Genomic DNA, 15,790 nt, shown 5'->3' on the forward strand with positions numbered 1-15,790 from the left:
CCCGTGGTTCAGGAGAGGGAACGGGTCGTCCACCAACCAGAGGGTGGGCGGTTCGATCCCATGTCTCCCCCGGCGAGACCCTGACCTGACAGCTGTGAGGACAGTGTGAGTGAAGTGTGAGAGAGACAGAGCTGCAATCTTTAGACTTTGGAGAAAACCAGCGCAGACACGAGGAGAACATGCAAACTTCTCACGGACGTTTTGCTCGTTAACAAACCTGCTTGTGCCGTGGGTTGAAATGCAAAATTCTAATTCAGCTTTAAATGTCCTCATAACTTTGCTATTGGTTCATTGAGCGTCTGCGACTGCTGCGTCTCATGTGTGCTAGAGACAGATTTGAATATCAATCAGAGCAGATATCCCTCCTGAGTCAACACACTTTTCAAAGCGTCCTCAGCAGAGCGCCTGTCAGTCCGGCCTCGAGTTCAGTCGCAGCTTGACTCACATACACAACTGGGTTTGAGTTAAAAGTGATTCTGAGTGTGATTCACATGAGGGACACGACTGATTCATGTGAAAAGAAAAAGAGAGTGTGATGAGAAAGTTAAAATATAAAACAGCTCGACTGATTTATATTTCCTTTAATACAATGTTCGCTAAGTAGTTTCTGCACGACTGTTGAAGGACAGCGTTGTTGTTCTGTCCCGAACATTTAGATTAAAAATTCATAGTCAATGTTATTCTGTTATTCTCCATCATGAACTCATGAACTCCCGAGCAGAAGAAGGATTAAAACCAACCAAATGAAAACCTCCCCGCTTATGAATCCACATTTATTTCCATTTCATGTGGATTTTTATTTGAATCTGAACCAAATTGGAAACACTGTTCTAGGTTTGTTTCATCAAAATCCATTCATTATTTCCTAGGAAATTGGAAAAATGACAAAAAAGCACAAAGTAATTAAAAAATAATCCTACATTCGACCGCTTTTTTCAAAACCTTCCATCAAAATTTGTGAAAATCCTTTCAGAGGGTTTTACATAATCCTGCTGAGAAACAAACAAACTAGAGCATCACTCAGAGAAGCTCATTCCTCTGCCAACGCCAAACAATCCCTGAAATCAAGCTGCACCAGATTTCACTCACTAAGGATTCATGGATTATTATTATTCTGAGCTGGATGCAAGACGCATTTAGCCCCGCCCACAACATTTGAGGTCGGGAAGTTGGGTCTGGAGTCGCTCTGTTGGGGAGAAATTATGCCCGAACAGAAATTGTTCGGACCAATCAGATTGTCAGGGCGGGCTTTATACGATGATTGACAGATTATCAACGGTAACGTAATCAACCACGTCATCAAAGTGCCCTCGGGTTGAATTCGTTTTCAACAAACATGCCTGCTGCTGGAGAGCTGAGATGTGTAGATGCTGCCATTGAGTCTGTTTGAGAAGACATCGACAGCGCATTCATTTTGAAAGAGGAACAGAGAACGTGGAGTCGACGCCGAAGCACCACGCTTATCCCTATCGAGCCGGTGCTTGGCTGTTCACCGGGCAGCGCTAATAATATCACCCGTTGATCCAGTAGTATTCAAGCATATACTTACTTGTTGCTCCAACATTAAGCAACAGCGTCCCAACATGTGTCCTTTTTTGTGTTGTCTTTATACAACATGTTCTGAGGATCATACAACTCACTGTACTTCTCCACTTCAACTATTAATTTAATGTCATCCATGTTGAAGAACCTATCCGCTGTTTCCTCTGTTGAATGTCGGTGTCGAGGGTAAATTACGTATTCTCCACTCATGAAATCTGGGAAAATGCTAAAAATCCTGATCTGCACCAAAACTCCAAAGTTTCTTTTCCATGAGCCGCTCTGGATCCTTCCACCAGGTTTCATGGAAATCCAGTGAGTTGATGTTGTGTCATCCTGCTAATCAACAACAAACCAGGCAAAACAAACACACGGGGTGAGAACACACAACCTCCTGGTGAAGTTACTGATGATTTGATGCCTTCAGCTCCAGGGTTTAATTCCCTGTGAGACACATTTATGAAAAACGTTGTTATTGCTCTTCTGAAACGTCCGCGACCGTTTGCAGGATTTGGAGTGAGAACGAAGACGAGGTCCGACGTGGATCCACAGGAGAGCGAGTGATGAAGATCAAAGCCCCGGCTCCTCGTCTCCGATGATCGGGGAGACAAGGTGTGATGGCTGCTATGGCAACGCTGCCGCCGCTATGTGTTGTGTAATTGTGTCTGCTGGTTGCTATGGAAACAGCGGTGGTTGTGATGATGCAGATAAACGTGAAAAATGAAAAGATCAAAGTTCCTTCACGGTTCAGATCAGGTTGACAGGTGTTTATCAGCTGCTTCTTCTGCAGCTTCTAAGAGACTGTTCCTGTTGAGGAGTTTTAGTCCAGCTCTCCCTGCACAACCCCCCCCCCCCCCCCCGCCTGATAAATCAATAAGTTTCTTTGAATAAACAGAACATTGGAGCAAAAAAAAGCAATGATTAAATCCATTATTCACATTATGAAATAAACTGAAATGAGCAGGTTCAACAAACGGCCTGAAGAATAAAACAAGGAGAGGTAACTTTGAGTTTGTTCTGCAGACCGACATCGCACAGAGAGAGGAGTGTTACACACACAAACACACACACACAAACACACACACACACACACACACACACAAACACACACACACACACACGCCTGGTGGACACTGTTCACACTGCAGCTCCAACCAGGTACATTAATAACAATGGAAAAACCCAGAAGACAGAGAGGTACAGGACATTGAGAGAATTAGATTAAATAACAGAAAACAGGTTGTAGATGCTCGAGTAATATTTACATTATGTTTTGCAGGGAGTGTTTATAAATGTGACTCAGAACTGAATATGAAAACAGTCATCCTGCTGTAAAGAGCTTGGTTATGTTTTCAGCAGATTAACGACATGAAACTTGGTGAAAAAGATAATTAATTGAAAAGAAGAATTTGTTTAGACGAGCTTGTTTGTTTTCCTCTGTCTTCAACTTTGTGAGATGTGTGTTTTTTTGACATGGTCACCAATTGTCATCGGGGAATAATTAATGGATATCTTACATTTTATTAAAAGGATTACGATCATTTTATCTTTTAAAAGCTAAGGACGCCTGATATCAGGGTCTGGACTTTCTCCAGAGTTTTGTCTTTCACATATGAACAACAACACAGAACTCACTGGAACTGTCAGGTGATGTGAGCACAAAATACCCGAAGCAGGTTCCCAGTATGATCCCAGTCAGCCAGACCAATGGGGGCTAATATAGACGTATTCATTTCAAGGTGATAGAGCTGGACGTACTGTTGATGGTGATCTTGGCCGACCACTTGGAGGTGCCGTCCAGGACGCTCTGCTTGATGCCCTTCATGTACTGAGCGTGGATCATCTTGGAGATGTCGAACACGCTCCGGATCTCCTCGAAGATCTCCGGCTTGTTCCTCTCGCGGATCTTCATCCTGTCCTTCATGGCCATGATGATGTGCTGTGTCCGGTCCTCCGCCCCCGTCTTGGAGCTCTTCTCGGCCGCTCCTGAAGAAGAGAAGAGGGGAGGAAACAGAACGTGAGGGTCGGTAATGAGCCTGGAGGTTAGAACGAACAGTAAACACCGAAGTCAACCCTTATTTAAATCTTTCTTGAAGATCAAATGAACCTGAATATTTCCTTCACCTAAAACTTTACACAGTTTCATTTTATAATGGATTATTACAGTTTGTTAGTAAGAAATAAGTTAGCAAGAAAATGTTGAGGACAGATTCTGTGTCTGGAAACACCAGGTGCTATTTGTCCGTGTTTCTCTTTGGGATCCAGTTTTCCGGGGCTTGGATCCTCGTGGACTCACTCTGCAGACAGTCGGCGTTCAGCAGCTCCTGGCACTTCTCGTGCACTTTCACGCCGCACTCGGCACAGCGCATGCCTTGTCGGGCGATTCCCCACAGCAGCCCCTCGCACTCGTAGCAGTACGTGGGCGTGGTGGCCGTCCAGACCTCGAAGTTGTGGGGCGTGGTGCAGGAGATGGGGTAGATCAGAGCCTGCAGCGTCTTCTTGTACACGTGGGTTTTCTGACGGAGCGAAGAGACAAACAAAGATGAGGGACAAAGACAACAATACAACAAGGACAGAAAAGACACAAACCAGCACAAAGACAAGGTCGTAAAAGTGTTAAAAGAAATGAAACCACTGGAAACTATATGATCCACACTCTTCTTGATTTGATTCGTCTGCAGCATTTATTTGGAAAAAGGTGTTGGCTTGTTAATTAAAGAACAATCTCAGGTGGCCTCAATTAGGATTATGGAGAAACGTGATTTTTTATCTTTCAAAACTTCTCATCTGATGAAGTAAATTCTGCGTTTGTCCCGTGCAGGCGGACACCTGATCTATACTTTCTCATTGATTCATCTTTGTTTCCTGCGTTTGACTTTATTCTTTCTGCCCTGTGCTTTATTTACTCTGATTTACTTCCTTGTCTCCATAAAACATCTCGTAACTTTAAGGACAAAGAGATTTTCTTGTACAGCTTTTGATTATTGTTGCTGTCAATATAATTATGATTAAAAAAAGTTTGGATGAATGGGCTGAAAAATAAATCAGTTTTCCCCACAATGTTCAGGTTTTTAATTCTCCTCACAGATGGACAGTCTCTTTTCAAAGCCTGTGTAACTGCTGTTGTGCAACACGAGAGAAAAAAGGCTCCTTACTGAGAGAAGTTGAAAAGGATCCATGAGTCTCAGATACATTTTGTGGCTTTTATCAATTATTTTAATAAAAAACGTGATTGTCAACAGAAAATAAGCTGCGTCAACACGGAATGGACAGAATTCTGCGTTTGGAGAAAGTGGATCTTTGACTATTTGGACCGTTTCCCCTCGGGTCAGATTGAATGGACGTAATTTGGCATCACAGACAAACACAGTTGCTGTTGTTTGTCCGTCTGTGAATGTTGGTTTTGGCTCGAGTTGTGTGTTTGTTGTGCTGAGCCCACAGAGAGGTTTTAAATATTTCACTACATATGCTCGTTCCATCTGTCAGTGGAGTCTGAACACACAGTACATATGTACATATATACATTTACATATATATATATAGAGAGAGAAAGCATCTGGTGTATTCTGACTGTGTAACAGCAATCTGTAAACCAGGGAAAGTCAGTAACTGTAACAAACGTGCAGGTTCTGAGTATCGTGCATGCTTCTAAGTGAATAAATTAATATGATAATATGAATAACTGCAGTAGAATCAGATTCAGAACTCTCATTTCCAGGGTCCGATTAACGTCACATGGACCTCGGGGCAAAAAACATTTCAAATGTCGATAAGTACCAAACGGAAATATTAAAAAAAGTATTAAACTGAAACATTAAATTATTCAAACTCCATTTTCCTCTGATATGATGCAATCACCATTCGACACAGTGGAGGATCGAAGGCCTGAAACAAAGAGTCATAAACCAAATGAAGTCTCATCCAGTCAGAGAAGTCGCTCTGTCGCTGGCTCCATTAAACCCTGACGCTGACTCAGCTAAATTTGAAAGCTCCACAATACCGTGGAACTAACATATAGAAAATGCGGCTGCAGAGTAATGACAGCGGAGAGAGAAGGTGTGTGTGGGAGTGGGTTTGTGTGTGTCCCATCAGTCTCCCAGTAGAAAACTATAAAGTCATAGTTTCTGTGTGTGTGTGTGTGTATGTGTGTGTGTGTGTGTGTGAGTGTGTGTCGTATGTACTGGGCCACTCACAAGCTCTTCATCTTTCAGGGACGTCCGTGTGGCCAGTGTGTGGGCGAGTCCAGCTTTCCTGGACTGTATCATAGACTGAAGGAAGTAAACAGGAAAGAAACAGAGGTTCAAACAGAAAACAGGAAGAAAGAGAAGGTGATCAAACTTCAGGAGATCAATCCTCAGTGTTGAGGCTGTGGCTGGTTGGTTGGTTCCATTAAGAAAAGATGGAGAGTTTTCCCTTTTCCTATTAATCCCACTGAACCAAAATCTGGCTGTGAAAGTAACTCAGGCTCATGTAGCAGCTGCTAACTGCTCGTGGACGAGTTAATAACTTAACTTAAATTCAGGCTCACACAGAAACAGTCTAGACAAACCAAAGTGAAGTAACAAACAAAGATTTGTCATTATTATTGAAAAGCTGTGAATAAATTCGAATGGAATTATATCTATTGTTTCTAAGCCTAAAAACTTAGAAACAGACGTTTTCTTTTCCCCCATAAACACTGCATATTGGGACCAGGGCTCCACAGGCGACCTCATGAGCGCCCCCTATATATTGTCGACGAGTCTCAGTTAGTTTCACCGCAGCAGGAAGTTTCTCACAAAGTGTTTTTCTTCATTTCCAGCACAAGAAACAAGCTGAAGTTTAAAAATGCAGTTTTCATCTGACGGTGACACACCTGAGAAATGTCTTAGAAACAGATGCTTTCTTTTGAAACACGCTGTCAGTTATCATGAAGCTGATTTTCTTAACTCTTCATTTCAAACTGTATTCGAACGTGCAAGTTGTTTGCTGTATTTAATCAAGTTCATTTTAGATGACGCACACGCACACACAACAAACACACACACACACACGTGTTTGTTCGACTGCAGTATGTGTCCGTTCATCTCGCTCTGTTTTTCCTTTCCTCCACTCTCCACATACACTACACTTAATGAACTTAGACAATGTCCTCCCGGAGGCTTTATTCCTCCTCGTCCCTCACGGCTGCAGTTTGCACCCACACGTCCTCTCTTGTGAAAGTAGCCTTCACTCTGGAGGATCCTCTCAAATCAGAGGAGACAAGTTTCTCTAATCAGTCGAGTCTCAGATCTCAGCGAGTGAATATTCACAGCTCTCACCGCTCGGATGCCGGAGCTCAGCCGCTGGACCAACGCCGCTGCCTCACTAAACTACTGCAAAGTAGACGTGAGACTGAAGGAAGGAAAGATAAAGTCTCACTTTGCCGTAGCATTCATCAGAGTTTGTTTGCTCAGAGAGGACAGTGTGTAATTAAAGAAATGGAGCTGGTGACTTACTGAATCAAAGCAAGACAAGCCGGCTAATTAAAGGACTTGTAGCTAAAACACCAATCACAGATAAAAGCCTCTCGCTAAGCGTCAACCGGCTGCAGGAAGCTGAAAGCCTTCACAGGCAGATAGACTGTTCCTGTGTCTGTCAGAATATATATTGAGGTACAGGTGAAAAATACCAGATATTACTTTGATTGTATTTGAATATGTGTGCATGCTCAGACCAGATGTCTGAAACCTTCCCAGTGAGCGGATCGAAGTGCTTTGCAGGAACCATTAGTGGGTCTGAAACCAAGCAAAACAAAGAAATGGCAAAACACAGCAGCTGAGATCTCACTGCTCGGTTACTCACCATCGCCTGAGGGTCGCCGAAGAGAGAGAGAGACACCGAGAGCAGAGGAGAGAGAACGAGAAGAGAGAGAAGGTTAGAGATGGAGAAGCAAGTTCCCTCTGGATATCTGGCAAATCAAACAAGTTATTTCACAGCCGGGGCCACGACAGTACAGTACGTGCACCTACAGGTATTTAGTTTGAATGTGGCCTGCAAGTATAAAATCCTGAAGGATGGAACTCTGGTGTCACTCAACCAGGCTGGAGTCAGTCCAGCAGCAGAGATACACAACATTTACAGTCTCGCTACTAGTTTATAAGACTAAACAGAATAAATATAATAAAAATAACTAAAGAAGAATGACATGTATGGCTTGTCTCTTGATCAGCATCAGTTAATTCAGTGTTGAGTCTACATCTCTATGCACGTGAGGGTTTTAAAGCTGGTGAAGGTGTTTATTTTAATTTCTATCTTGTATGATTTACAGCTAAATGTGATTACCTACACATTCCTGGTTAAATGGTAAATACTTAAAAATAAGTGGGCTTAAAGATGAGTTCAGTTGGACCTGTATAACTTATTATATCATATGTTGGATGTTTGTATTCAGGAGGTGGACACTGTTCAAAATGAAAACATATGGTGATGAGGAACGTGCACTCACCAGTTCACTAACGAGGGGGATGGGCCTCCTCTTGCGAAGGTCGGGCATGCTGTCAATGCCAAAGGGGGTGTTTCCCCTGCACACACACACACAGACACAGGGACACACACACACACACACACACACACACACACACACACACAGACACAGGAACACACACACACACACACACACACACACACACACAGACACAGAGACACACACAAATACCAAGATGCATTGATCAATATTTTAACAAAGAAAATAAATCCAACACAGTTATGTAATCATATTGTCTCTTTCACACACACACAGACACACAAGGTGTTTACTGACCCTGGCTTGGCCCACGGGTGCTTGCTGGGGTCACCATCTTGATATCGGCTCTGAAATAAGATGTCAGAGGTCAAACATTTAGACATTTGAAGGCTGACAGCATTTACTGGTTTAATGACACTTAGAGCATGCACACACACACACACACACACACACACACACACACACAAACACAGAGAAAACACTGGGTTGGTTGAGTTTTCAGCACTAAATGCCAGAGAAAGCATTTCAATCAATGACATAGTCCTCATACATATGTGTGCATCATAAATCTGGCTCCACCTTGTAAAGTAAACACCTTCTGAACCACACCTCCTCCCAGTGAACGCACCACATATCGACTCCTGCTTCCTCTCAGTGTATTTTCTGTCTGACAGCTAGTAAAGAAAATACCAGTGTGACCGTACGAACCCAGGAGCCGGAGAGACTCTGCATCAATATTGGTTTTCATCAATACGATGTCCTGATCAATACAGACCTACTCCTGTGTGGCAATTTATATATTTATGACTGAAACAACGAATGTTCTTATTAGCCTCCCGGTGCCTTGAGGCCGACGTCTCGTAAAAACCTCAAGCTCTTCAATTAGCTGTGAAGGTGAACACAGGATTTTAAGGGCTTCAGTGAGTATTTTCCCAACAGAATAGAAACAGAAAGCAGCACCAACAGGAGTAAATGTCCACAGAATGTGAAGAAAACCATGTGTGTAATGTTAATGGAAGAGAAACCACAGTAAAGGTAACCTGATCTCCATCTTGGCTTCCATCTGTAAAACAGCAAAAGAGAAACAAGGAAAACAGTCATGGACTCGTTTGACTTATCGGAAATAACAAGACTCACCCTGGATCATTCATTTTGTTCTAAATGCTTCGGTCACGCTAAAAGCAGCATGTCCCGCTCGATGGGGTCTGAGGTCATGAATGTTTCATTAACATGTATAATTTATCATGAAAATGACTCCTAATATCTCCCTTGTCCTTCCTCTTTAATGTCAGGCTCGCTTTCCAGGGAGATAATTAATGTTTTCTAATTCAGCAAATGGTCACTGCAGGAGCCTCAGGATCGAGAGGGGGAGGGGGGGGCTGGCTCGTGAGTGGCAGCTGATACATCACTCTCCAGAGGGGCATAAAATTACAGTATCAGCAGAGACCATTTGGTAAAGTAAATACTCGATAGACCTTTCGGTGCAGGGGGATTATTCATAACCGCTGGTGGATAGTCCTCAAAGAGAATACCAGTGGTTATCCTTTCATCAAGGTATACATCCCACTGCAGCTGTGACAGATCAAAGGGTTTCAACAGCAGCGAGAGGCTGGGGCACAAAGGTGGAACGAGGCAACACTTTTCATTTAGAATCACAGAGAAGAACTTGAATAAATTCTTCTTCTTTTAGCCTCAAGCCCGAATGATGAAGATTAAGGGAAAACAATCAGACAAAAATAAAAGATGTATCTTTTCATGCATGAGAATAAAAGTAAAGAATGATATATTTAGTTAAAAAAAAAAAAGACGATTTCAACATCCAGTTATGACTACCTGGTTCAAAGTATTCCTGAGAGATGCTGGACATGGTCATACTGGTGAGGTTGCGTCTGGTCTCTCTCTTCTCCCGCAGAATCTGCTGAAAGCCCCTCAGGCACTTCAGCCTGCGTTCGTCCATTTGGCTTAAGTCCACAGGCGGCTCTCCTGCATCTCCCTCTGCGGCGGAGACATCGGTGGCTAACTGGTTTGGAAGTGGCACCTCGGTTTCTTCCTGCTCCTCTGGTGCTACAGGTTCATCAGCCAAGAGGGAGACCGAGAGAGATTCTGTGGTGGTGCATTGAGAAATCTGGGCTTTTCCACTCAGATCTGCAGGAGTGTCTTCCAGACCTTCTGCAGGGCCTCCTACATGGCCTACTACTTGGCCTCCGGCAGGCTGTTCTGTAAGGCTTTCCGGTGGAGGTAATACTGCAGTGCTACTGGAGATCGGGTCCATGCAGACTGCCAGCTCCTCCTGGCATGAAGGAACCTTGTCTGAATAAGGAGGATGTTTGGAGACGTCCATAGACTCCAAGATAAGGCGTTTCGTGGCTTCTTCGATTATATGCTCAGAGAAATGATCTGATTTGTTTAGAGAACCGTTTTTGATCAATTCCCTAACAACATCACTTCTATCAACCATATGTGTTTTCCTCCTGGTTTTACCAGATGTTTGTTCCTCAGATTGTGTGTCGTAGCATGACGATTTTGAAGGCATCCCAGCTGTGGGTAGGTCAGAGTACATCGTTATATCAAAGTCTGTTTCCTCTCCAGGATTTTGAGCTACAGGTACTTCAATCTTGCGTAATGCCCCCCGTAAGGCAGAGCTGAAATCCAGTACAGCTCGACCTATACGCTTGACATTGAAACCAGCATCTGGGACGTCGGCACTGCTAGGCGGAGGAAGCCAGTTTTCAAAGTTACCGACTTCAGGCTTTTGAACGAAAGGCCCATCTACACCACCTACAGCGCTACACAGGTACGCCTCACTCCACGTCACTTCTGAAGACTCTTCGTAGGGTAGATAACTTTCCTGATAGGTCTCAACTTGAGAGTCTAATGTGTAGCTCAGGTCATTTGATTGCTGATAGTCAAACTCTGCTTCTCCATCATGCCCATCAACTGAATGGTAACCCGAACTTTGAGGGTAGGACAAATCCGCAGCACACTCATATCCCACAGCGGGGTTACCAAGGTTGGTATCTGCTGGAACATGAGTGCTAGACCTGGTCCCAGACCTTCTCCTCCGTGACTGCCACTTCTCCCTGCTAGAAGCACTGGCAGGTGAGTTGTAATGTTTACCAGAGAGATGTTCTGAGCTTCCTGTGGAGCACTTCCCCAATGTATCATATCCTCCGACACTGTAGTGATCCCAGCTACCAGCACCTTTACAATCATCTTCATGCAACTCCTGACGTGTGTCCCTGAGGTAAGATTCCTGATGCCACACAGACTCTGCAGTGGCACTGTGTGGAGGTCCAGTGTTAGTCCAGTGTTCCTCCCTGTCTTCAGGTCTTTGCTGTTTTCTCCCATGACTAGATAATGGTCTATCAAGGTCTGACTCAGACTTTGAACTGTGACCAGAAGACAGGGAGCTGGTGCTTGGATAGTCGTGGCCATCCAGCCCAAGATAGCCAAAGCTGAGCTTCCTTGCTATAGCACCTACTGGAATATCTGAACTGTGGTCAGAATTATCATCAGGTTCCTCCAGGTCCTGGTGATCCACTGATTCAGCGATGGGTGAAACAGTGGACTCCTCAGACCTTGGTAACATCAATTCTCCATGGACGCTATGGCGCTCACTGCAGACTGGGTGGAAAAGATTTAAATCAGACTTTGGCTTTGCGCTCCCTAAACTGCCGTACGCACTAGCAGGCCTTCTGCGAGGAGATGATCCATCTTTGCACCCTGCCCCTGACCATGTACTAGCATGTGCCCCTGAACCAGTCTTATTAGAACGGATTCCCTCAATCTCTAACAATACAGCATCAACACAGGATGACACTTCCTCAACTGACCCTCGAACTGAGGTCAGGTAATCCCTGAGGTCGGAGATTTCTTCCTGGATTTTGTTGATCCCCCTCAGCTCTTTTAAAATGTGATCAATGATGGCACTTGATTCCTCCTCTGTGTCTTCGTCCTCTTCTAGCAGTGTTCCTGGGAGAGCTCTGTTGAAGTTGTAGTCCAGACAGTCTCCGGTAGAGTATGGTCTCTTTGGCCGACTACGGGGTGAAGCAAAATCCCGTCCAGCTGCTCCTGCATATTTAGAACCATTCATGTCCGGGCTACTTGGGCTGTAGGGCGGTCGCATCTGCTCAGGGATTATCCGAGTTTCACTCTCAAACGAGATACGCTTCTTATTTGCTGGGGATCTGCAGACTCTATGCTGCAGAGTGCAGGGTATTCTTAAACATCCTTCTCTGTTCAGCTCCACCTCTCCAACGCATGGGGGCCCTGATGCCACTCCATGTTCTTTACCATTTGGCACTTTTGAGGGGTAATCTCCAGTCCTCTGGCTAACCTTTGGATATCTCCTTCTATGCTCCTGTCTGCCTTCCTCTGTTGTCGATGCAGCCTCCTCATCCTCAATACCTGCATAATAGTGCTGAGACTCTGGGACATGGTGGTCCGCAGATCCTTGCAGGAGACGATGTATTTTACCCCGGATGACGAGTGCTACTCGAGGATTCGGAGCCCTCTTTTTGGGTGACTGGACTTTAGTCTTGGTGCCTCCTTTAGGGGAAACACCCGCTCCATGTTGTCCGTTGAAGCGATTCCGGGAGAACATATTCTCAGAAGAGCGGCCGGATCTTATCTAGCTACCCACATGGTCGGTGTGAGTTACAATCAAAACGCTCCTGGTATCATGGTTCATTTGTTTAAAAAGCCTGTTGTAACTTCATTTAGTCCAACGTTTTTAATATTACTGGTCCGTGGCTAAAATGGGAAGACAGAGATAAAATAGTTGTAAACACCAAAATCACTGTAACATCCCACTCAATAGAAAACCAGAGAAAAGAAGAAGACATTTGAGGAATAATGTTCCTTCTGTAATAAAGATTGGCCTCTTTCCCATTATTAAAGAAACATATAGTGCTCTGATATTATATCTAAACTTCTATAAGTTATAAATAAGTAAAAAAATCAAATTCAAAACATTGTAAAACATGAAGAGTAAGTGCTGTGTAACACATTTCCTCTGCTTATGTAGAAACCAGAAACCATTCCTATGATATGAAAATATGATGATTGTGTAGGTTAGGAATATTATTTTATTATATGAATATGTTATATATTATGAAAGTGAATACTGTTGAACTCAATCTTATAATGTTTTTTTTGTTGTCATTGCTCTGTGGGATCTATTCACTCATTGTCTATAAGTATTAAAAATGAGATATTATTAAAACGACTATTTCTGTTGATTAAATATCTTCAGGGAAACAGACGACCCATCCTGTGCATTGGATGATTCTTTATCTCTCCATCACTGTAGCTGGACACCAACTAATTTCCAATGACAACACAAAATATCAACACGACATGAACTTTCAGGTCAGAATCTAAAGAGGATGAGTTTGACACCAGTAATAACCAGTATATAATCATAAAGGGTCATATTGTGCAGTAACACGTATATTCACATGTCAACTCCGTCTCAGTCTGTGGTGAGGAGATGGTTCACATGGAGGAATGAGCAGCACATTGCTTGATGACTTGTACAACAACCTGTTACCCTCACACTGCAGACTTCATCACATTCACTGATTAACATATCAATTATATGTTAACTGCAACTGAGGCAAATGCAAATGTCAAAGTAAACTGTAAGCTGTATATCAACAGCAAATCAAGACCGGCACATGTTTATTACCTGTCAAATGTTTTTCCGTTATATAATTTTAACGATCCTCATGAAACCAAAAAACAATATAAATAGGTGCAAAGGAGATCTTTAAAAGGAGCACAGTAAACTAAGTGACCTCGGCAAAAATAGTTTTGAGTGTAATGAGTATGAAAATGAATGTTGATGTAGAGCACTGAATTAAACAAGACGTGTCGTTAAGACTCGACTTGAGGGAGCATTAAAGCTTGATTAGAGACCATCACGGAGGAATATGGGGAATTTAAGTCTCAATAAAACGGCCTCTCACACAGAAGAGAACTCTGCTGGAGCGACGACCGGATTTAAAAAACTCACACAGACGTTTTCCTTCAGCTTTATTTGCTGAGCTCACAGGAAACAGAGTTTTTGAAAGGAGGGTCGCACTTTTAAAATCCTTCAAACGACTTGAATCAAGTCGAGGCTAAAATGTTCCAGAAACTGTTTTGACCATCGACTGAGAATGAAGACAGACAACGAGACAGTGAAGCTAAATCATCCTGATCATGAACTAGTGGTCGGCTGGAAATAGTAAAATCAATCTGGACCCAGCGAAAACCAAACCGACCCAAACGAAGACACCAGCTGAAGACTGGTGTCTTCCAAAACCAGCTGAAGACACAGCTAGAACCACGTGGAACCAATTTGAAACCAGTACAACAAGATGTTTTTTACCAGTTATATGATGCAAGAAAAACAGGGTGAAATATCCTGATTGACAGCTGAGACTGGGCTGTGATTGGTGGAACACGTGTATCAGTGGGACCTCAATACCACGACTCAGCACCACGATCACTACGGTCAAACAAGTGGAATTTCCGAAAACTATAAGAAGCAATCAATTATAAAAAAATATATATTTCTACCAATTCACTACTCAAGTAATCAACACATCATTTTCAGATGTGCTGCCGACATAATGAGATGATTGCAGTTCACTCGTAAGACTAAATGTTCTCGCTCTATAGTTAATTATTCTAATAACATTTTATATATCCAAGAAATGTTAAAGGATCAATGTGGAATAAACCCTGAACACAAAACTATAAACTCTCACACACATAATTGGAGGATATGAAACACTTCAGATTCCCTCTTCTCTCTGAATCATGTCCCGTTTCCTCTATTTGGTTCTTATTGCTTGTAAAAGTGATATCTTCTCTCCACATGGCTTATATTGTTGTAAAATTCATTTTCCAAGACTCTCCTCTTTTACAGGATCCTTCCGTGGTCACCGGGAGCTGCAGCTCTGACCCCTCTGCTTGATTAGTACTTGCTTGTTGTAATTTTCTTACACTTTGTGGGTCTTGTGGGTCTGGAGGGCAGAATTCTTTAGAATCCCTCGTTGTGTTCCAGCACAGGAACAGTTTTTAATGTAAAGAGTAAAGTTCTTAAGCAAGATTTCTTACCAGAGTACGAAGACACTTACACTGGACTGATTTATAATCACTGATGATATGAGAATTTAGCCCAGATTAATTAAGTACTTGAGATAATGAAGACTTTGGGATGTAGATTAGAAAGTGTCGAGAGCTCGCGGGCCAAAGGATATTGAGCTTTAGAATAAGGAAGTGGAGTTAAAATGTGATGCAGTCAAACTTGAATCCATCTCACCCTGAGGGTAGAGCAGCACCACACACACGTTCTGACTCAGCGAACAGAAGTTAGGGAACTTCTTAACTGATGGAAAGTGGCTGCAGACACACAAGGTTGTCACTTATAGTTCAGGAATTTATGAATAAATTAGAGGCCGTGGAAATCTGTTTTCTTGGGAAATTGTTAGAGAGCAACTGAAAAGGATTTTGATATTTCACTGCAACAATCAGACGATGGATAATAAAAGGTTTAAAAAGTGAGGGGGAAAGGTCTGGTTGGTTTGGTTTAAAGAGCAGATCAAAATGTGATAAAATTGGAGACTTGGCATAAAACTCTCTTTGTTGAAATGTCAGTTCAACAATCGGCAAATGTGAGAAAAACCTGTAGATATTCAAAAGCATAAAATGAGGAATCAACTATTTGGACGAAACACTAATTCCCTGATCTTATAGTTTTGTCACGTGCTCCAAGAT

General features: G+C 43.0%; 1 protein-coding gene across 1 annotated transcript in view; it reads right to left on the minus strand.

Moving 5' to 3' along the window:
- Nucleotides 1-15,790, minus strand: part of LOC133941451 (protein unc-13 homolog B-like) — a 79,831-nt gene that overhangs the window by 28,545 nt on the left and 35,496 nt on the right. The window contains exons 4-8 of the mRNA XM_062381724.1: nt 8,321-8,370; nt 8,006-8,081; nt 5,733-5,807; nt 3,836-4,055; nt 3,298-3,525 (exon numbers count right to left, since the gene is read on the minus strand). Of these exons, the coding sequence (XP_062237708.1) occupies nt 3,298-3,525; nt 3,836-4,055; nt 5,733-5,807; nt 8,006-8,081; nt 8,321-8,370 (649 nt within the window). The remainder of the gene's footprint in view (nt 1-3,297; nt 3,526-3,835; nt 4,056-5,732; nt 5,808-8,005; nt 8,082-8,320; nt 8,371-15,790) is intronic.

Source organism: Platichthys flesus, chromosome 3, assembly GCF_949316205.1.
Source record: "Platichthys flesus chromosome 3, fPlaFle2.1, whole genome shotgun sequence".
In the NCBI taxonomy this organism is placed as follows: Eukaryota; Metazoa; Chordata; class Actinopteri; order Pleuronectiformes; family Pleuronectidae; genus Platichthys; species Platichthys flesus.